The sequence below is a fragment of the Trachemys scripta genome, chromosome 2 (genome assembly GCF_013100865.1).
Source record: "Trachemys scripta elegans isolate TJP31775 chromosome 2, CAS_Tse_1.0, whole genome shotgun sequence".
In the NCBI taxonomy this organism is placed as follows: Eukaryota; Metazoa; Chordata; order Testudines; family Emydidae; genus Trachemys; species Trachemys scripta.
This window is the reverse complement of record NC_048299.1, coordinates 271,405,964-271,427,011: the sequence shown is the minus strand read 5'-3', so window position 1 is coordinate 271,427,011 and position 21,048 is coordinate 271,405,964. Positions and strand designations below refer to the sequence as shown.

At 47.3% G+C, this 21,048-nt stretch overlaps 1 protein-coding gene across 1 annotated transcript in view; it reads left to right on the top strand.

Annotated features, from left to right (window-relative positions):
• COL22A1 (collagen type XXII alpha 1 chain) overlaps nt 1–20,698 on the top strand; it is a 302,778-nt gene extending 282,080 nt beyond the window's left edge. The window contains exons 53-64 of the mRNA XM_034763665.1: nt 622–666; nt 2,352–2,405; nt 3,160–3,213; nt 6,899–6,952; nt 8,603–8,674; nt 10,485–10,520; nt 10,785–10,829; nt 11,145–11,324; nt 14,897–14,963; nt 16,539–16,721; nt 18,069–18,146; nt 18,817–20,698. Of these exons, the coding sequence (XP_034619556.1) occupies nt 622–666; nt 2,352–2,405; nt 3,160–3,213; nt 6,899–6,952; nt 8,603–8,674; nt 10,485–10,520; nt 10,785–10,829; nt 11,145–11,324; nt 14,897–14,963; nt 16,539–16,721; nt 18,069–18,146; nt 18,817–19,004 (1,056 nt within the window). The 3' untranslated portion in view covers nt 19,005–20,698. The remainder of the gene's footprint in view (nt 1–621; nt 667–2,351; nt 2,406–3,159; nt 3,214–6,898; nt 6,953–8,602; nt 8,675–10,484; nt 10,521–10,784; nt 10,830–11,144; nt 11,325–14,896; nt 14,964–16,538; nt 16,722–18,068; nt 18,147–18,816) is intronic.
• Nucleotides 20,699–21,048: the final 350 nt, after the last annotated feature.

The following is a 21,048-nucleotide window of genomic DNA, read 5'->3' as shown; positions in this document are numbered from 1 at the left end:
TACTACGTCAGACGGTTTAATCCAGAAACTGTCTTATCCTTTACGCTGGAAAATCTTTGGGTGGGGATGGCCTTTGCCTGTGCGTGTGCGCGCACAGCACCTAACACAAGAGTTGGCCTGGCTGAGACATCTAGGCATTTCCACAACATAAACAATAAAAAAAACCCCAAGAACTCAAACTGGGCGTTTCGGGATCTTTTGCCCCCAGAATTCTCTGGAGCAGATTGTGCAGGTCTTTTGCCTGGAGATCAGGATGTAAGAAGCCTTCCACCCTCTGGGTGCCCCACACGCCAGGGCTGCTCACTGCTGTAGGCTGTGCGCTCCAGCCATGCATCCTGGGGATGGGGCGACGGGAGGCCATGGCCCCACCCCTTCCCCTACACATTGTGGGCCAGGCACACCAGGAAGAGCCGCTGCACCACCATAGGCTCCCCTGCACCCTGTGCTGCTAAGAAGAGGGATGCTGCCTCCCTGGGATACAATTCCACGCTGAGCAGGGCCTGTTAATCTAAGGCAAAACCAGAGAGGTTTTAAGGGCAGCCACTGTGCATGCACCATTCAGCCAAGTCCTTCCCAAAGGTCCATGCATCTGGCTGTTGTTAATGTCACTCTCTTCTGCAGGGCTTCAAGGGGCACAGAGGAGATGCAGGTCCCCCAGGCCCCAGGGTAAGTTACATGCACCCCTCTGGGTGTGCTGTAGAAGGAGACGGGTAAGTCAGCCTTAAAGGGGCTCCCTAAACCGGAAAGAGAACATTTTGACAGGCCTTTTTAACGTTGTGTTCACGAGTTGCTGTGACCTTGTGGGGCCGGCCACTCTGGCTGACTTGCAGTTGGGGGCAGAGCGCAGGGTGGACCCAGCTGTGCACTGCCTGACGCAGCTGGGGAGAGTCAGTGGCATTACTGGCAGCCTCCTTTTCTGGACTCCCAGCTAACATTAGTGCTGGTGTATTGCGCGGTCACTGACGGGTGAGTGCAGCACATCTCATGCCCCTTCCGTGATGTCCCTTTGCATGTCAGTTTCACAGCACACCTCCCTGTGTACTGCCATGAAAGCCACAGCACATAGCTCACAACTGCAGGCCAGGGGACCAGGAAACTTACGGCGCAGGCTGTACCAATATCAAATCGCACACCACCAAGCATTAGAAATGCAGGATGAATTCAAAGATGAGGAGAATGGGCATGAATAAGAGAGTTTTTTGGCTCACTCACCTCCTGATCAGAAAGTCCTGGCCTCATTCTCAGCTCCGACGTTGCAGGGATCCCCACAATAAGAGGTGTCATCCTGCAGATGAGATGGAAAACTGAGCTTTCTTCTGCCTAACTCTGGCTCCTCAGGAAAATAAATTATGGTCCAGTGGCACATTGCAGGAGGACTGGCAGAGAGCCCCAGTGACCTAGATCCTCCTCCCCTCCTCCCTAAAACAGCTTTTCCATGAAGAGTGCATAACGTGCCTTCACAGTCACTGCACTCTCAATAGCTAAGGTATTAAGAACATAAGAACGGCCATACTGGGTCAGACCAAAGCTCCATCCAGCCCAGTATCCTGTCTACCGACAGTGGCCAATGCCAGGTGCCCCAGAGGGAGTGAACCTAACAGGTAATGATCAAGTGATCTCTCTCCTGCCATCCATCTCCACCCTCTGACAAAAAGAGGCTAGGGACACCATTCCTTACCCATCCTGGCTAATAGCCATTAATGGACTTAACCTCCATGAATTTATCTAGTTCTCTTTTAAACCCTGTTATAGTCCTAGCCTTCACAACCTCCTCAGGCAAGGAGTTCCACAGGTTGACTGTGCACTGTGTGAAGAAGAACTTCCTTTTATTTGTTTTAAACCTGCTGCCCATTAATTTCATTTGGTGGCCCCTAGTTCTTATATTATTGGAACAAGTAAATAACTTTTCTTTATTCACTTTCTCCACACTACACATGATTTTATATACCTCCATCATGTCCCCCCTTAGTCTCCTCTTTTCCAAGCTGAAAAGTCCTAGCCTCTTTAATCTCTCCTCATATGGGACCCGTTCCAAACCCCTAATCATTTTAGTTGCCCTTTTCTGAACTTTTTCTAATGCCAGAATATCTTTTTACTGGAAAGGGCTGCACTACCTTGCATATGAAAGGTGCTCCTGGCACTTTTTTTTAAGCAGCACATCAAGTTTTAACCACATTGCTCCCATTGGCATTAAAGCAAGATGCATGACATGTGTCACCCCATAGAGACTGCAAGCATCAATCCAGCACTGCAGAATCCCTACACTGTCCAGAGGCGTGTTACTAGCCAACATATCTATAATGTGTCTGATGCACTGAATTCATCACTACTTCCTTTGCTCTGTGTTCCAGGGAGAGCCGGGCGTGACCGGTCCTGCTGGTCGTGAGGGCTCGCCGGGGAAGGATGTAAGTGTACTCTTGGAGCAGCAAGCAAACCTCTGTCCTTTGATAAGTTGACTTGTTTCACAGTAAACAAAGAACCTGTACTAAAGGGCGAATGCTTGGGGTGACGCACAGGGAACTGTTTAGGCAAAGTTTGTTAGGAGAGGAACTTTAGGGCCTTTGTCCCTACTCAACCTGCTGACACTTAAATGTTAGCTGTGTCTTTGGAATATTCGTAGGAACTGCATTGTTTCAATCCTGAATTGTACAGCAGAGGGATGGACCAGATGACCGATGATGCCATTTCTGTGGGTCACTGGGAAATGGTTTCGACTGCACCCCCTTTTAGTCCCTGGAAAATGTTGCCTGCTAAACTGTGGAGTTTGTCCTAGAAGGTAGAGAATGAAAGGTCTGGCAGAGCAGGAATTGGAGCTGTGTCAAGGTGCAGGGCAAGAGTCTGTCCCAGAGAAACATCTTACCCGCCCCATCTTCAAAATAACAACATGTCAATAAGCCAATATAGTCAGAATCTAAGCTTGGCCGGCAAATACCCAGGTTAATGGACTTGACCCACAGACACACTTCTTGAACTCCAACATGCCGGTCGTCCCTCCAGCAGAGCAAAAACCTCTTCACAGAACTTTTCGGTGTGTCGTTTTCTTCCCAGTTGAGGAGCAGTAAGAGTTAAGCCAGAGCTGTGTTTTATTTTCAGATGATGATCTCATTGTCTTTGCTTTGGTGTTTTCCACTTAGTGCAACGATTTCTCTTTTCTTCCAGGGTGATACAGGCCCCACAGGACCTCAAGGCCCTCGAGGACTCAGAGGGCAGCCAGTGAGTTTTCTCTCCAGACAGGCAGCTTTTGAAGGATGGACTCTTGGTGGTAGGGGTGTCACAGAATCCACAGCTCTGGTTTGGAACCAGAATCCCACAGAAGACTCAGGTGGCATTTGGCCAGAATGTTTTACTTACTTTAGGAAAGGAAGAGCTGAGTCATGTTTCAAGGGCAGGTGATGACCAGTAGTGTCTAGGAGCAGGTGACTCTGTAGAAGCAGAATTCTATAGTAGTTTCTGCTATGAACTGGGTATCAGGAGCTCCTGAGTTCTAGACTTGGCTCTAACCCTTGACTTCCTATGTAACCCTAGGTGACAGTCCTCAAAAGTGTTGTTAATTTTGGGTGCCACCTTCTTTTGAGTGCCCAACTTGAGCCTGATTGTGATACTTGTGAACAAGGGGGGAGGGATAGCTCAGTGGTTTGAGCCTGCTAAACCCAGGGTTGTGAGTTCAATCCTTGAGGGGGCCACTTAGGGATCTGGGGCAAAATCAGTACTTCATCCTGCTAGTGAAGGTAGGGGGCTGGACTCAATAACCTTTCAGGGTCCCTTCCATCTCTGAGATAGGTATATTTCCATATATATTTTTTTATATTAGTTGTTTGTTTCCCATGGAAACAAATACATTTTTGAGAGAAGATGCCTTGTCATTATCAAAAACACGTAGAAAGTCATTTTTAATAGGTTTTCAGTGCAGAAAAGTCATGAAATTTCATCCCCATGAAGTGTCATTTGGGATGGTTGATACATCGCTCCTATTGCTTTATTGTATTTTAAAAATCAACTCTCTCCAAACATGAATACAAACTAGACTGTCCAGACCTGAGCACATCCCTAAAGGATTCAGCCGATTCTTTCCTCCACGGGAAAGCAGGCTACTGACACAGAGATTCTGAGACCTGGGCTATCATCAGAACAAAATGCTGACTTAGGCAGCAATGCCAAGAATTGGAACACTGGGGCTTTAGGAGCAGGGAGTTGAGGGGTTTAGGTGAGACTACAGTAACATATGCAGAGCCCTTGTGTCTGCTTTGTAATTTATCCTGTCATGCCATGCATGCCCTACAGTGCTGGTGTCACTCACTAATGCGTCTTGGCCTGGGCACTTGCAATAAGTAAAAAGGCTCCAGGAGAGAAATCATAAAAAATAAAATTATCATAGGTCCTAGATGAGCCAAATACCTTTTGAGAGGCTACGGATGAGTCTGTGAGAGATGGGAGGGAAAAGCAATACCCCCTCTTGTTCCTTTTGTGTTTCCTATCCTCTGCAGTACAAACAGTCCAAAGTACTGCATGAAAAACACAGTCTGAGTATTACAAGTAACAGGGCAATTTGCATGGGCTATTTCAATTAAACATGAAGTATCCCTGCATAATGCGGTAGGAGGGAATGGGGACTAGTCTTTATCAGCTCTTTTGACTTGCACACTGCCTGATTCTCCATACGTGCAAATGCTGGTGCCCTCCGTTCTCCCTGTGGTGGGACCTTCCCATCTCTAGCGGATGGTGTCAGAGACAGAGATGTGAGCAGTCGTTCCAATTGGTTGGAGCCAGAGTCCGCTCTAGTGGTTGGAGCTGGAGTCAGAAATCAGGAATCGACGCCGAGGGCCAGGACTGGGTTACCTGGAGTGAGGCAAGGCTGGAGCAGGGCTGGGAAGAAGCAGGAGCTGTTACAGCCATGGACCAATGCTTTGAGCAGCTGTGTGCATGGAGCAGCCGCTGAACTGCTGTTGCCGCTGGGCTTATGAGCCAGTCTGCTGATTCTTCCCACCAATCAGGTGATGTAGCCAATCAGGCCGCCTGCTACAGGCCAGCTACGCTCATTTGGTGGCCCAGAACCTGGCTCTGCTGCAGGCCCTGATTCCTGACAGATGGTGCAGATGAGCTTCGAAGATCAGCTGTATACTGGGTGTTGAGGACTTGGATCAGTGCCTAGGTATTACATTCCTAGCATAGTATAAAATCCCCAAATGGATGGTTGTAAGTAACATCTGGCACTCTGAAGACCTCTGGCTCATGGGATCTCCCCTTCATTTCCTGCTTGATGAATTATTCAGAAAGGATTCCCATTTCTTGGCAGCTACCAATGTAAATATTCCCTAGTGAGAACTAAAGCAATGCAGTTGTTCCCTTGTCGGGAGCTCCATCTTCCTTGGGAGTTGGCGTGAAATCTCGAGTACCTGGATTTTAGATAGGGGCCCAGATCTCCAGGTCTGGATGAGCTCTGAGCTGCCTTTCCATTCTCCTGATTCTGGAGTCACTCAAGAACTGAAACAGCCCTGGGCTTAACCTAGAGCAGCTTAAGAGCTGCTCTAAATGACATTGGCTATATTGGCTTCCCAAGGATCACTTTTCTGGCTGAGGATCACTGGGGTGTATCAAGCTCTGGATTTGCCCCCTCCTATGCCTATGCCTGAATGAGGGATGAGGTGCGGGAAAGCCCAGCCCAGCCATCCTGCTTTACAATACCCAGGGATTCCCCCTGCATGAGGGGACTGCCCTGCGGTCCATTTCAGGGCAGCTGTCTGTTCCTCAGTGCCACCAGAAGTGGGGCTGGGGGCGAGGATGTTACCCACTCTTTCAAATACTTCCCAGAGAGGAGGAGAGGCCCTTCTTTTCTCCAGCAGGATGGCGTTTCTGTCAGGGGGGATAGGAGACCAGGGTGCCGATTAGGGCTGGTTGGGAATTTTTTGATGAAACATTTTTTCACTGAAAGATGCTGATTAGTCGATGAAATGCAGATTTTGTTTGTCGAAATTCCTGACTCTGAAAAGGTTTAGGAAGAAAACATTTTTTGGTTGTTGAAACATCCTGTTTTGAGATTGTTGAACCAGAGAGTTTGGGGTTTTTTTTAAATGAAACTTTTCATTTCAAAATGTTACTAAATTTACACTAAAAAAGGAAAACAGCTTAAAATTGAAACAAAATGTTTCGATTGACCCTAACTGGGGGGGTGGATTTTTGGTTTGCAACAATTTTTGGCACTTGAATCTTTTTGTCGGAGCAGAGGCCAAACCCTTCTCTCTGAAGTTACATTCTGCTCCTCCTGGAAGTTCTCCTTGATGGATGTGAAATACTGGGAGAAGCTTTTCTTACTCTCCATCCTGAACTAACTCATGTGCCATTTTGCTGCACACTGTTGAACGGAGATGGCTGCTTTTCAGCAGCGGCCAAAGTGATCTCTGAGTGGAGAATGTCGGAGCTGTGTCTTTACACGTTGATCCCAGAGGAGAATTGTGCTTGTGGTTTGTAAAGTCTGAGCACCAGGATGAGAGGTATCATATAAGCATTCCTCATCCGTACTATTCAAGGTGGCAGCATAAGATTGACAGTCACTCACATGCCTCTCTGTGGTTACTACCTGTTATCACCAATGAATGATTTGTACTCTCTTTTTAATAATTTATTAGGCTTTAGCCAGTAGACATGTACTATTGCCTATTACAAGAATTCTGTCCTAATCAGGGTAAGGGTTACATCTAGCCACCTGACCACAGTTCTCTAATGTGTCCATCACCATAGTATCAGGGCACCACATTAGAGGCTGGGTGCCAGTGTCCTGGAGGCAGTGGAGAAGACCTTTCCAAGAAAGAGCCTGCACTGTCCAGGAAAAATGTGTAGCCACAAAGAAGCTCTGAGCTGTATCCTTTTTGATTCCAAATCTGTTCTTTTCCTCTCAATCCAGGGCAAGAATGGCTCACCCGGCACCCCAGGGGAAGCTGGCCTTGCAGGTAACCCAGTAAGTACCTCAGCCGTGAACACCCACAGCGAGCCAGGGAGGTTGAGACTGTTACGGGGACAATTTATAACCCAGCTCGGAGAGAAGAGTTACATGTCGCATCCTTAAAAATGTATTAAATCCGGCCCAGTAGATGGCCTCTCAGAGGGGCGATGTGCAGCCCCCCACAGAGTGCGACACGGAGGCTGAGAGGCTTGGAGGAGCTGGCAGCAGCCTCTGCAGAGAGGGAAGAGTAGCATTAGAGCAACTCACCCAAGACCTTCTGGAAAACAGCAGGCAACAGTTTAAAGCAAGGTCACAGAAGGGGACAGACCTCACAGGTGCCAGTTTGTATGTGAGACCAGCCTGCGAGCATTGAGGTGCAAGAAGGCCTCTGAGGAGGCTTTTGTTCTGTTCCCCAAAGTTGCTCTTGGGTTCAGCAGTTAGTTATAGTAAAGCATTGCGCTCAGTCCCTGTAATGAAATGCAGGCCAGTTCCCTTCGTGGTCACTGGGGCTCCTCTATCCTAATGTTATGACTCACTGGGATTTCAGGTTCAGATAAAGGCCGAGAGTGTAACCAGTAGGAGTCAGGATGTCCCCCTCAGTTCAACGATGCTTCCTTTGTCTTTCTAACGTTGTAGCTTCCCTGAGTAGAGATGAGGGGAGAGAGATAATTTGTGGTGTGTGTGTTCTCTATTCTTATCCCATTCTCCCCTCTTTGAGGATTATCTCCAGCTGGGGTTCAGGCAACAGCCAGTCGGTTTCCATAGGACCTTCAGCAGTTTCCATTGCCAATATGTAAAGTTCTCAACCCATACTTGTCTTCCTGACAAAGAATAACTGTTTAACTAGGTGATAGTCCCCTTGACTTTGTCGATACTTGGCTGGGGCGTCAGTGTGGCTTTTGTCTCTGAAGAACTGGTTTGGGCCTGTCTTTATAAACTTAGTAATGCCATACAGCAGAATCTTATAATTTTACATACATTGATACCACACATATTGTACCATGACGATACCTCACAAGACATACTTTGTACAAAGTTTATCATGGTCTTGTAAAAAGAGTGAACATAGTACAGACTGTCACAGGGTCCGTCAGTGGCTATTGGCGAAGATGGTCGGGGATGCAACCCCATGTTCTGGATAGCCCTAAACCTCCAAATGCCAGTATTTGGGACTGGATGATTCAATAACTGCCCTGTTCTGTTCATTCTCTCTGAAGTATGTGGCACCGGCCACTGTTGACAGACAGGATATTGGGCTAGATGGACCATTGGTCTGACCTAGTATGGCCATTCTTATGTTCTTAACAATGACACAGTATTGGTCGGCACGATTGGCTTTAGTCTCATTGATATTATCCCCCTTCACTAACATCAGTAAAATGATCCTTACTCCCCAACACAACAGGCTGCCCCCACAGCAAGCTTAGAGCAGGAGGTGTCTCCTTCTGTGGGCCCAGGCATAGCTTATTTCCAGTTCTCTGGGAACTCAGACTAGTGTCCTAAGCAGTGCACTGTGCGGTGACAAACCTAGTGTTTCAGGACTTGGTTTTAAGAAGAAATGGGAGGGGAAGATGAGGATTCAAGTCTCTCGATACACGAAGGCTTTTCAGAAGAGGTGATGGGGGAAGGAGCTGCTGGTGTTTATGTTTCATTTTGTTTCCTAAGGGTCCAAAAGGAAACAAAGGAGAAAATGGCAGCCCTGGACTTCCTGGCTTCATTGGGCCCCGAGGCCCTCCAGTAAGTATCTGTTTGGTGATGCCAAGCAGTCGTTCGTCACCCACTGCCTGGTTTTGACTCTTGAACCTGGAGGAAGGAAGGACAAAATGTCACGTTGTCAAAAACACAGGCGAGAGCCTTGTGTATCCAGATAACTCCCAAATAGCCCCCTCTCTATTCCAAGGGGCCCAGGGTATTCTTTCCAAAGAGAACTATAGTCTTTTCCATAGCTTACCGAAGGAGGATAATCTCATTTGTAGCAAGGACACCTCTCATAAGGCCCTATATATGGATGTGGCATTCACAAAGGGACGGTTCAAATGCTTTGCACAGCGTGAGTTTGGGGTAGTCGCATTACTCACTAGAGTGTTCCGCATGGGACACGGGTATTACGGAAGAGCTACATCAGGAATGTGTTAGAGCGATTAACAATATTCAGACTAATTCTTGTATTCCTTTACCTAAGGCCAAAGTCCCTAGTTACCTTGAGACCAACTATCTAAGGCTCAGCGATAGAGGTACATTGCAACTCATCCTTAAAATATCTCCCAACGTTATCTAACACCTCTTCTAACCATAAAAATATCACAACCTTAAAATCCAGTGTGTTGGGCCCTTCAGGCCTAGAAGCAAATGTTGGATCCCATTGAGAAGCTGGGAATCTCCCCTTCCCAGTTAGTTAATGTTTTTGTTTCCAACCCTGCAGTGACACAAGGTAACAGACTTTAATGACACTACTGCAGAACTGAATCTTCCCTGGCCTGAGTCTTAAGTTGAAGTCATTTTTTTAATGGAAAGTAAGAGAAGGAAGAACCATTTTCCCTTGCAAGTTTGTTTAAAAAAAATAATAAAGTGGCTGTTTAAAGCTGCTCTGGAGTTTTGGAATGTTGGAATAAGTCCCAGTTTTGGTTTGGTTGGCAGGTGATGTAACCCTCAGCATGTGATTGGTTGCACTGATATGTAATAAATATACCCCATGCCTGTGCAACTGATTACATGCACTTCCAGTTCATCAGAGGTATATATCAATTACACACACACTATAAATATAATAAAGGGGGGCAGGGGTGTTTCAAGGGTTGTAGGTTTACACATAATTTGACCTCTGGCTTTTACAGACAAGTCCTTTTCTAGTTCCATTAGTTGTGAGAGATGTGCTCAGAATTTAGCAATGGCCAAAATGCTGGTGTTGCTTTTCAATCCTGTGCTGCAATGCTGCAGTAGTAGATCCCGCAGAGAATGCTAAAATAGAGACATGATAATGCTCTTTTTATTCTAATTTGGTATATGCAGAAGAGAAGAGTGGTAAATGGAGAGTGCTTTATTGAAACCCAACTGAGCTAACTGAGAATTCAGTAAACTAGCTCAAGAAAACATATGAGAGGCTGTTGAGACATTCAGAATCAAAGTGAATTGTATGGCACCAAAAGCCAGAAACCCCTGTTAACAATACATCCATCTCAACATCTTTGCTCGGCCTGTAGGAATGACTGACTGTTTCTCTACATTTAGGAATGTTCACGCAGTGTGCAGTATATTTGGAGATACACTTTGGCCATAGGAACTCTCTTTAGTTTGTGTTGACTCATCTCAGTCCTGGCTTACCAATCTGGAATATGACACTTGGCGACAGCGTATCAGAGATCCAAGGATAAACGATCTACAGCATTTTCTGCTTGACTCAACATTATCCAGTCCAAATAGTGCAAGTGAAACCACCTCACTTCTGAGATAACAATCAGGACTGGTAGTTTGTGTCTGACTTCAGACTGCCCGCGGTGTTGTGATATTGTCAGTGTTGTGAGTTATGTGCTTTCTTTATGTCTCTTAGGGAGATTCGGGAGAGAAGGGACCCCCAGGAAAAGAGGTGAGTTCAGTTCCCACCTGGTTGAGAGCACGGATGGGGTCTAGGTTCAGTGGTAGTCTCAGGCATGCTTACTGGGGTTGCTTTATTTTGTTCTTGAGTTACTGGTTTGAAAACATTAAATAAATATAGAGCACCCAGGGAATTGTGGCATATACAGGACTTCATTTTCCTGAGGGCCTGGGTGCCATCACAAGGGGAAGCATCCTGTCACTAACTCCGTACATGAATAGCTCTTGCATACTCATGTCTATTATTTCATTCCAGGGCGCAGCCGGGAAACCAGGCAACCATGGACCCAAAGGAGACAGGGTGTGTTGAGAAGTGTTATTAGCATTACTTTGCTGCGCTAAAATAATAAAAACAAATTAGATGCTTGCCGTCCAAGTGCAGCCTATTGGCTAAGTGCAGCCCACAGAGATCTACACTGCTGCCTCGGGCCACTACATCATTAATCCTTCTACATCAGTAACACTTGGTAATGTACCCGAGGCTTTACTCAGTATACTTGCCCATTTCTGTGGTCAGAAGTGCTCCACTGTGCTCAGTAACCAGGCTGTGTTTCATTAGGCTGGGGGAGAAGGGACGTGTTCTTCTCTGTCTTGATATGCTGGTTTTGTCTCATAGGGAGATCCTGGCGTCAAAGGTGACAAAGGCCCACAGGGAGAGAAAGGTCTGCCTGGGGATCCTGGCATACCTGGCCATAAAGGCCACACTGGATTGATGGGTCCCCAAGGACCACCAGGAGACAGTGGGCCAGCTGGACCTGCAGGGCCCCCAGGACAGCCAGGCTTCCCCGGGCCCAGGGTAAGAGTGGCAGCCGTGAGCTTCCAAAGAGTCTTATAAAAACACTCCCTTAATGACATGAGCACAGCCCGACGTTATTGCCTAGCTGCCTGTGAGGTGCCTCAGTTTATCCTGCAATGCTATCAACACGTGCTTCCTATGGTATGTACGTATGCAATGCACGTACGGCATCATTACCTGCTACTGCTCTGAATCCCCTGCACTCAAAGAAGAGATGCTGCATCTCCGGGGGGGAAGGGAGGGGTCTCCCGCTAAACAATATTTGAATAAAATGGCTGTCGTAACCGTAGCGTTTTTCAACTGAGGCATGAAACTGAGATCTTGGACAACTGAGGTCATTAAAATTCCCATGCTCATTTTTGCAAAAATAGAGAGAGTTAATTCAGGGGGTGTTGGCAAATTTCAGTTTGGGAAAGAAAAATGTTGCTGGCCTAAAGCTCCTGATGTGAGATGGTTATGATCTCCTTCACTTCCTATGCTAACCTGCTGCATAGCCTCGCTGTGTGGTGTTTAACAGGTGCCCTGTTCCACCCCAGAGGTGGATGCATTATATTGGCAAGTTGAGTGATTCATTTCTGGTAAAAGCTCTTTAGGATCCTTCAGTTTGAAATTTGGTGTATAAATATAAGATATTGTCAGACAAGAAAATGCATGTGGAACTCTGGTCCACCAGCTTTTATTTAAACAATGAGTGCAGTCGGATTAAAAGAGTAGATACTTACACTAAGTAAGATAAAAATAAATGAAGAATATCAAACCTAATGCTTCAGGGGATCCCAGAGCTCGGGCTCCAGCCCAAGCCTGAACATCTACACTGCAATCTTACAGCCCCATAGCCTGAGCCCTGTGAACCCGAGTCACTTGACATGGACCAGCCATGGATGTTTAACTGCACTGTAGACATATCCCTACGTGTCTAGAGTCAGGAAGAAACTCCCTACATAAGCATGTTACAGCCTAATTGTCCACACAGGGCTTTACACCTTCCTCTGGTGGTGGCCAGTCTCAGAGCAAGGTATTGTGATATGCGGGGCTACCAATTTACCCTAACTGTGAGCTCAGCTGTAAGGAGTGGAAGTTCATGAGATGTCAGAATAACCTATCACAACAAATGTATGAAAGTCCACTCCAAAAGGCCTACTGGTCTAACTCAAGGACTGTGTTAAGATCATGCCTGGTAAACAAGAACAGAGTGAGATCGAAAATCAGTGAACCAAAATTGGTATGTGGGATATTAGACCTAATTAATGGGCAAAATAATGAAGGGGTGTGGGCTATTCTGCCCATCACTCCCTTTTTGGGTTCTTAAAGAAAGGCTTTTGGAGAAAAAATAGCTATTGGAGTGAACTTCACCATTGTGGCTGCCAACCTGCTCCCCCCACTATCCTCTGGAATCTCGGACCGGACCACCTTCATCCAAATCCCGAAAGATGTCCTGACCAGACCAGGCCAGAGAGAGGGACTCAGGGGACAGCTTCGGCTAAATCCCAAATACAACCTGGGGTGTGAGACTTCATCTCATGCCCTAATGTGTCCTTTGCCTTCCCTAACTTATTTCTTCTCTTTTCTATCTCTCGCCGCCTTTTTCTTTTCTGTCTAATAAGAGTCTGGCCTACCTGGCCAAGATTTTATTGTTTGCAACACTGCTGGAAGCCCCATCACCAGAAAGAGGCAGCTAAAACAATGTCCTAAACAGCCCGACGCAGGTACAACTTTGCCAGGTCTTGGCATGGCTGAGAAGACTGTGTGCTGTGCCTGTGTTTTATCCAGAAGTGAGATTGCAAGTGAAAGTCAACATCCTCTAAAGGGAACAAGGGATGTTGTTAAAATGAAAGCCTGACTTAATCCTTTACATTTCAAATGCTGTAACTGTTTTTCCTTCTTCTTCTGTAGCTTTAATAAACGGTGAAAAGGATTTTAAATAGTGTATTTATCATGGTAATAAGCAGGCTTGAGGTGTCTGTATGTCAAGCCACAAACCTTGTTTAACGCTGTTTAATATTGAACAGTGTCTGAGTTATGTTAACACCTTTGGCCCATATATTCCATCTAAATACAACGGAGGATACTGGACTACAGAGACCCTTGATATATTCCTGGATATATTATTGGAACCAGCGCATCAAAATTCATGAGATCATATTATATTTGAATAGTTTGTTCTGTGTAACAAAAAGAACACTCTACTAATCGAAAGTGCTGTGGGCTCAGTGTTTAGAAGGGTGAAGACAAATATTTGATGGTAGTAAAGCAGACTAAATGTTTTGAGAAATTAATTCTGCCTTGAGGCTTTTACCTCATAAGTATTGAATGTGAAATTGCCCCTCACGGAAAGAACAGGTAAATTTTAGACAAAGCACATCTTTGCCCAGCCACATGGAAGACACATGATGAAACATAGTAATGAGTTATGAATAATTAAAGCAATTAAAAGTAATGAACCTCTATAAAAAAAAGCCCTAACAAAACAGTCCACAATTCCTTTTCGGGGCTTAGGAAGTGATCTCTAAATTTTGAATAATATTTTCTAAATCCATCAGCAAGAGGCATTCTAAGTGAATGGTGATTAAAATGAGGTCATTTCTATGGATACTGCTGGACAAAGTCTTTACATTATGCTAAACCCGTGGCTGCAGATAGGCAGCAAAGGGACTAAATAGTCCATATTTGGGCAAGAATTTTTTAATTAAAAAATTGTAATACCATGAAATATTTCAATATTTTTAAAACTGTTTCATGGGTGCTACAATCAATAATGAAAAATAAGAACTTCCGTCTCAGAAGGGTCATAAAGCTTTTCATAAAAGTGATGTACAGCACCGAGTATACAATGTTGTACCCCGGAATGCATCCACTTCTGACGCAATGCAACAGCTGTTGAACAGCACACTTCACCAGCACAAACGAGCGGGGGACAGGAAGTGAAAAAGACTGCTACTGCCGTGGGGAATTTAGGCAGGTAGTACATAATTACTCACTCTGTACAATTTAGAAATCGCTTTCAAATTTCATCTGGCCAGAAATCAAAAAGAAATTGAAGCCAGGAAGAAACTGTGACTTGCTTGCTGGGCGGGGTTTCATGTGAACATTCTAGTTAGTTCCATTCCACATGAGGTCAGGATGCTACACTATCATTCTGTGTTAATGTTTATAGCCCACAAATCTAGATACTGGGTTTGATTGCCCCCTTCGGTGCAGGAGGGTCGCACACGACAAACACCTTTGGGGGAGCTCCTTCTCTAGGAAGATTCACATTTAGAAAGGGGGCAGTATTTTCACTGTGGTCTTCCTATGGGTCCCTCTAGGGGAAGGTAGTTTTAATCTCTGCCTGATGCTCCTGGTGGTGGGTGTTGACCTGGAGATGCACTGAACCAATGAATCCAGTGCTGGGCTTCCCAGCAGGGTGGGAATTGTAGGCAGGTTGTGCCCCTGTGAGCTTCCCTTCCTGCAGGCAGATTCTTCAGCACTGGTGACTCAAGCCTACGGTAGCTTCTCCAATAACCCCCAGGTGAAGAGTTTTTTGTTTGCGGTTCTTGCTGTGATTATCACCATGCTCTCACTCTTCTCCCTAGGGGGACTCTCCATCGCTGGAGACTCTGAGACGGCTCATCCAAGAGGAGTTAGGAAAGCAGCTAGATGGTAAGTGTCGGTACCGGGCAAGCCACCGAAACCTCTGAGGTTCCAGAAGATGCTTTGTACAGCTCCCGAGCATGTGATTTGTGCCCCCACTTTTCCCAGCTGTTAAAGGGCAACTTGGGGAAAGGAGACGTGTGAAGTGAAATGGCCTTGGCCAACATTCGTCTAGTTGCTGTTATTGAAGGTGCTTGTGTTAGTACAAGGGCTTTCTCCCTCCCAGCCCACGTTCTCCTTCTGTCCCATTGGGCACAAAGCCTGTGCTTATCGCATCACAACCCGTTGCCAAGGAAATGACTATGATATCACAAACCCAGCATTGTGACTTCACTGTGGGATCACGTGGGGAGAGAAGGTCGGTGGGTCGGGAGCAGCAACATTATTTTGGGGCAAATTCCTAGAAGAAAGCACAGAGGCTGAGTGAAAAGGCTGTGGGCTCCGACTAATGTGCTGGTGGCATCCAGAACACGACTGGATGGGAGAAGGAACAGCAGATGCAGCCTGCTGCTTCATGCAGTGTCTATGAACTGAGGGCAGAACTACAGCCCATGCCTTGGCCACTCCCCCAACCTGCCCACAAACCTCCACCATGCTCCAGCACCGAGGGTCACTGCAAAGCTTGGCTCCATGCCACACAATGGGGTGAAGAGTCCCGTTGCATGGACTCTCTCCTGTCTGCTCTCCCCACAAACTCTGGAGCAGTGGGAACAGGGCATTTTTTTCTGCATTTCGCTCCGTTCAGTGCTGGTGGGCAGGATTTGCCTCCATGTTAGTTAATGGTCACCGTGAAAGGAAAAGATTCAATTCATCTTTTACATGCTTTAACACTTCCATTGGTTTAAAAGACTTCCCTGGCGTGAAAGTCCCTTTTGTTCGGGGTCAGCTAATGGAACCCTGAGCTCCAACCTGCCCTTCCCTCCTGTGAGAGCTTTTTGTCATGAGTTTAGTATGTTTGGGGGGCTTCTGGAATCTGGCAGCTGCCATCCCGGTGTGTGCTGGGAAAACAGGAGAAAGTGCTGGCACAGGGAAATGGAGGAGTCCCACTTTCTGTCTACACAGCCCTTGAGTCAGGGCCAAGGTGCCCGTCTCGGGCCTGGCTGCCCCAGAAAGAAAAGAAATCCCCTCTCCCTAGAGTGAACCATGTCACCTGCCTTATCTCATGCTCCGTGATAGGATACTAGTAACAAGCTCTTCCTTTCAGTGGGGAAATGATCACAGCGCTAATAATCCCGTCCGGGTAACTATGCAGCTGAGGGAAAGGAAGTAACCAGTCCTAGAAGCCAGTAGGACAAGGAGCCATGAGATGGGGGAAAGGAAGTAAAAGTCTGAGAGAGAGATTCAGAAAAAGTTCTTAACTGCAGGAGCAACAGGGTAGTAGGTTAAACTGGTGTAGGTTGTGGGGGAGGCACCATCATAGCTGGTGCTGAAGAAGTGTGTGGGGAAGGCAGGGTAAGTCGTCTGTTAAGTGCTAAGAGTTGAGCTGGGAAAACACGATCTTTCATTGGCCCTATTGCCTGCAATCCCTTGTCTCGCAGAGCAGTGACTTTCTAACCTAACAAAACCACCTCTGTCTATCCTCAGCAAAACTAGCCTATCTCATGGCTCAGATGCAGCCAGCGCACATTAAAGCACCCCAAGGCAGGCCAGGGCCTCCGGGGTCTCCCGGTAAGGAAGGGCTCCCAGGAAGACCTGGCCCTCCAGGAGAGCCCGGCCGACCGGGACAGACAGGGTCTGAAGGGCCATCAGGACCAGTTGGTCCAAAAGGTGAGTGAATCATAGAGCATGTTGGGGGAACCTGGATGCTGTGCCTGTTCCAAACCTTGTGTGCTCTGAGCCCTCGGAGGTTTCTACACGTTCAGTATGTTCATTGTAGCAGGGGTCAGGGCCAGCTCCAGGCACCAGCTGAGCGAGCTGGTGCTTGGGGTGGCAGATTGTTGGAGGCGGCATTCCGCCCAATCCTAGGGCAGCACGGCTGCTTTTTTTTGTTGTTGTTCTTCTTCCGCTCCTGCCGCCCTGTAGGGGGCAGCGACGTGGAGAACCAGAGCGCCCTGCAGGGCAGTCCTCTTCCTTCCCTCCCCGCCGACTGGAGCGGAGCCCTCGCGGCAGGCGGCAGGAGGCGGCGCACCGGGAGGGGCCGGGTGGCAGTGGCCCTGCTGTAGCCCTGGCCGCCCCCTTCTCTCTCTCTCCCGCCCGCTCCCTCTCCCCCCCCCCCCCCAGCCGGTCCCCCTGCACTCGCGGTCCGGCCGCGCTGCAGGGGTTTTTTTTTGTTTGTTTGGGTTTTTTTGCTTGGGGCGGCCAAAACGCCAGAGCCGGCCCTGGCAGGGGTAAATGGAGCAGTGAGAACTGCTTTGTTCTGCTGATTTATAAAAAGACTTTTTCATTTTTCAGTATCCGCAGTGGACTCTTTGTATCAACTTTTTTTGCTTCGTTTCACAAACTGTGATTCTCAGAAATGTTCAGCATAAAGTATGTCTTGAGAATTTGGACAGAGCTCTCCCTCATTTCAGTATCCCAGCACGGTGTCATGCTGTTGCTTTGGGATGACTCGGCATTGCTCAGAACAATGAAACGGCAGCAGGTCAAGGTGCCTCCTGGAATTTTTACTGCACAGTAGCAGGGTCCACAGGGCTACTGGGGCACTGCTGGCTACAGCGCTATGGATTTACATTCCAGCTTGTCATGCGCCAAGTCTCTGCATACGCATGCCCTTAGGTCAGATAAACAGTGGCTGGAGCCTGCCAGGGTCGCTCTGGACCCCACTCTGACCCTCATCCCGCCAAACACTTAAGAGCAAGCAGAGGAGAGGTGAATGTGGCTGACCTTTGCACAGGGCCTTCGAAGACTGCGGGAGAGGCTCCTGGAGCTCTCCGCCCACTCAAGGGCCAGTCAAATCTGAGCTGGCTAGGTGCTTATCCCAGCAGATATCATATATCAGCTAGGAACGGGGGGGCGAATGTGTTCCCACAGCAGCAGCATTTTGCACAGTGTCTGTAACAGTAATATTTATTTATATTGCAGTGGGGCCTCATGCCTCCAGTCAGGATTGGTGCCCCCTTGTGGCATCTTTTGCTTGTGCAGCTCACAGTAACCCGTTTGGATTTTATCCTCCAGGTGAAAGAGGTGTGAAGGGTGAGAGAGGAGATCCTGGTGTTGGTCAGAGGGGTGAAATTGGTCCTCCAGGAATTCCAGGTGGGTTGTTTGTTAATACTGCCAGGAGCATTGTGCCTCTTGGAATAGGCTAATTGCCAACACTCCCAAACTTAGTGACACCAGGAGTGGTGTTGCGAACATGCCAGCAGCCAGAGTGCCACACCTCCTTTGCAGATACTTGTATTGATCCTTTTCTGAACCAAACCCACACATCCAAGCAGCCTCAGATACTGGGAAAGCCCCGAGCCAAACATTGTGGTTCAAGCGCACAACCGTGACATGCTGTCATTGTTGGTAGATAAACAGCATTGGCTAGTTGTGATACCAGTGATTGATCCGACCTTCTCTTTGCCCTGCAGCTGCAGGGAGAAGGTGGAATGGGCTGTGTTTTATGACTCCATGTGCCACATTTGGCTGCCAGGCTCCACATTGTGCTCCCTGTGTTACAGCAGCTGTGTCCTGAGGTGTTCCTGCTTCTGGTACTGCCAGGCGGGGAAATGTTCAGGGAAGGAAGTGAGCATTGCTACGAGTGACATGTGGGGAAGTACCTCAGACTGGGCATGGCCTGGAGAGATGGGGCGGAGCCAAACTCCTCTGCACTTGGCAGAAATTCATCTCCAGGTCCCAGCCTGGCTGCCGGGCCCCTCTCATGTGGTGTGGCCTTGCTGAGTCATCCCCTGGGAATAATGGTCCTTTGTTTTCATTCCAGGCCTCCCAGGGGAACCTGGCTATGGCAAAGATGGGATGCCAGGAGCACCAGGCCCACAAGGGGAAGCTGGAGTGCCAGGCCTCATGGGCCCACAGGGACCTCCAGGAACCAGTGGACAGTGCGATCCCTCTCAGTGTGCTTACTATGCAAGTCTGGCCGCCCGGCCTAGCAATGTCAAAGGGCCCTAGGCAGCCCTGGGGACTCTCTCCAGACTGGTTTCTGAAACTTGAATTCAACACGCCTACCAGGAGCTCTTGGATTGTTCCCTAGTTGCGTTTCTTTATGGGAGGCCTTTGAGATGATCAAAGCCAACGAATGCTGCCGGTCGGTCAGATTATTATTAATTATTATTTTTATTATTTTGTTGTTGATGTGAGGAATGTGTTTGGTTTTGTTCTCTCTAACATCAGGGCATATTAAAAAATTAAAAATACATTTTTACATATAATATTGAGACCTAGCATAGCCATTGTTGTTTATACAGAACCCATGTGAGTGCCAAAACCTCTGCTCAGCTGGGTGAGTTCTTTTCCAGACTTCATTCCCAAGTTCTAATATGACAATATCAGTGCATGCTAGTGACTGTGAGAAACAAGCCTGCAGGAGGGGCAAGCTGCTGAAAAACATCGGGGGGAAGATGGCCCGGGGAGGCTGACAAAGAGCTAGTCTCCAATGCATTCAGCTCACAATGGACAATCAGTTACAGACAACAAGCGCTGGATTTCCCAGAACTGCTGTACTAAATGTAATGTTCTCCTTGCTCAGAAAGGACACAAACGTTAATCATAAATAGCCACTTGACAGGCTTTCTGGGCATGAGCAAGGCTCCGAAAAGAAGGTAAGGGAGAGCTGATGACATGAAGAGTGATTCTGTTTCCAGTATAATTGCTCTCCCCGTGCCCTGTACATGTTCTTTAGTTCCACTCCAAAAGGCAAAGATTTTATTCCTGGTAATTGGAGCCTGTGCTCATACTGTCAAGAAGATGCCTCTGCAAACAGCCAGCACGTTTGTGCTCCTTGACTTCTTGAGCTAGTAGAGTTCTATTCCTGCTCTGCAGTGAGGGCATGGACAACGTCCATTAAAGTTAACACAGGGATCCTCCAGGTATTGGCTGGTATTATGGTTTGTAGAAGGTTGGACTAGGTGATTATCTTGGTCCCTTCTGGTCAGAAGATGTACTATGATCTGCAGGCCACCATATCTGATGATTTACAGGGACACAGGCAAAGCAGAGTAGCCTCTTGGAAGGGGAAGTAGACTGGAGTGCTGTTTTCAATAGAAAGGCCAGCACAATGAAGCATTTGGAGAATCAATGAATTAAAGGAAATTATATGTGCCAAGAGGTCAATAACACCTGCCCCCCAAAACTAGCTCCTAAAACAATGAGGTCACCTGACTGCAGAAATCGATGTACATCTATACAGGGAGAGTAAAGAATTGGATAGGCCAGGCTGGGTTTTGAGAAGATAGTTGCTTCTACAATAGGCCCTTCCTCATTCTAAACCCCTGCACGCACGCACACACACGGGACAGATTTTCAAATGTGATCAGCACCATCTGGGCAGATTTTTAGAAAAACTCAGCTCCTGTGAAGGCACTTGAATGAAGTTCCCAGGTTTTCAAGAGCGCTAAGTACACAGCCACTCACATTATTTTCAATGGGGGTGGGACATTCTCCAGTGCCCTCAACAGTTGCTGTTGAGTGCTGAGCGCTTCTGAAAATCTGGGCAGGTTTTTCTGATACCTAAATGGGAGGTCTCTTTAAAAATCCATTCCTAGCATACACATTCACCTAACTGCGTGTGCTTCCAAGTTATTTAAACTGAACAGACGACAGAAGCTGCGGGCTTGGATCCATCACAGACATATAGCAGTGTGCACTGTACACTATTTTGACACATTGGAGCCCTTCCCAAGGCATGTCATATGTTGGTCATTAAACATGAAATAAAAATAACAGATTAAGTACCGTGGTTAAAACCTTTCCTGTGTAGATTGCAAGTGTGTCGCCCCGGTGCAAATAACCCGTGGCTTCCTTTTGCTTTATAAAGACTAGTAAAAGTGAAAATAGTATGCAGCAAAGGGTTTGTTGCTTACAAGTAAGTCAAGAGAGCATATCTACTGATGCACTTCTTCACCGGCCAGTCCCCTGTAGTTCCGTTATTTTATTGTCTATATTTCAACATCAAACAGGCATGTTGGTCAAGTATTTAACAGCACCATGCTGGCCT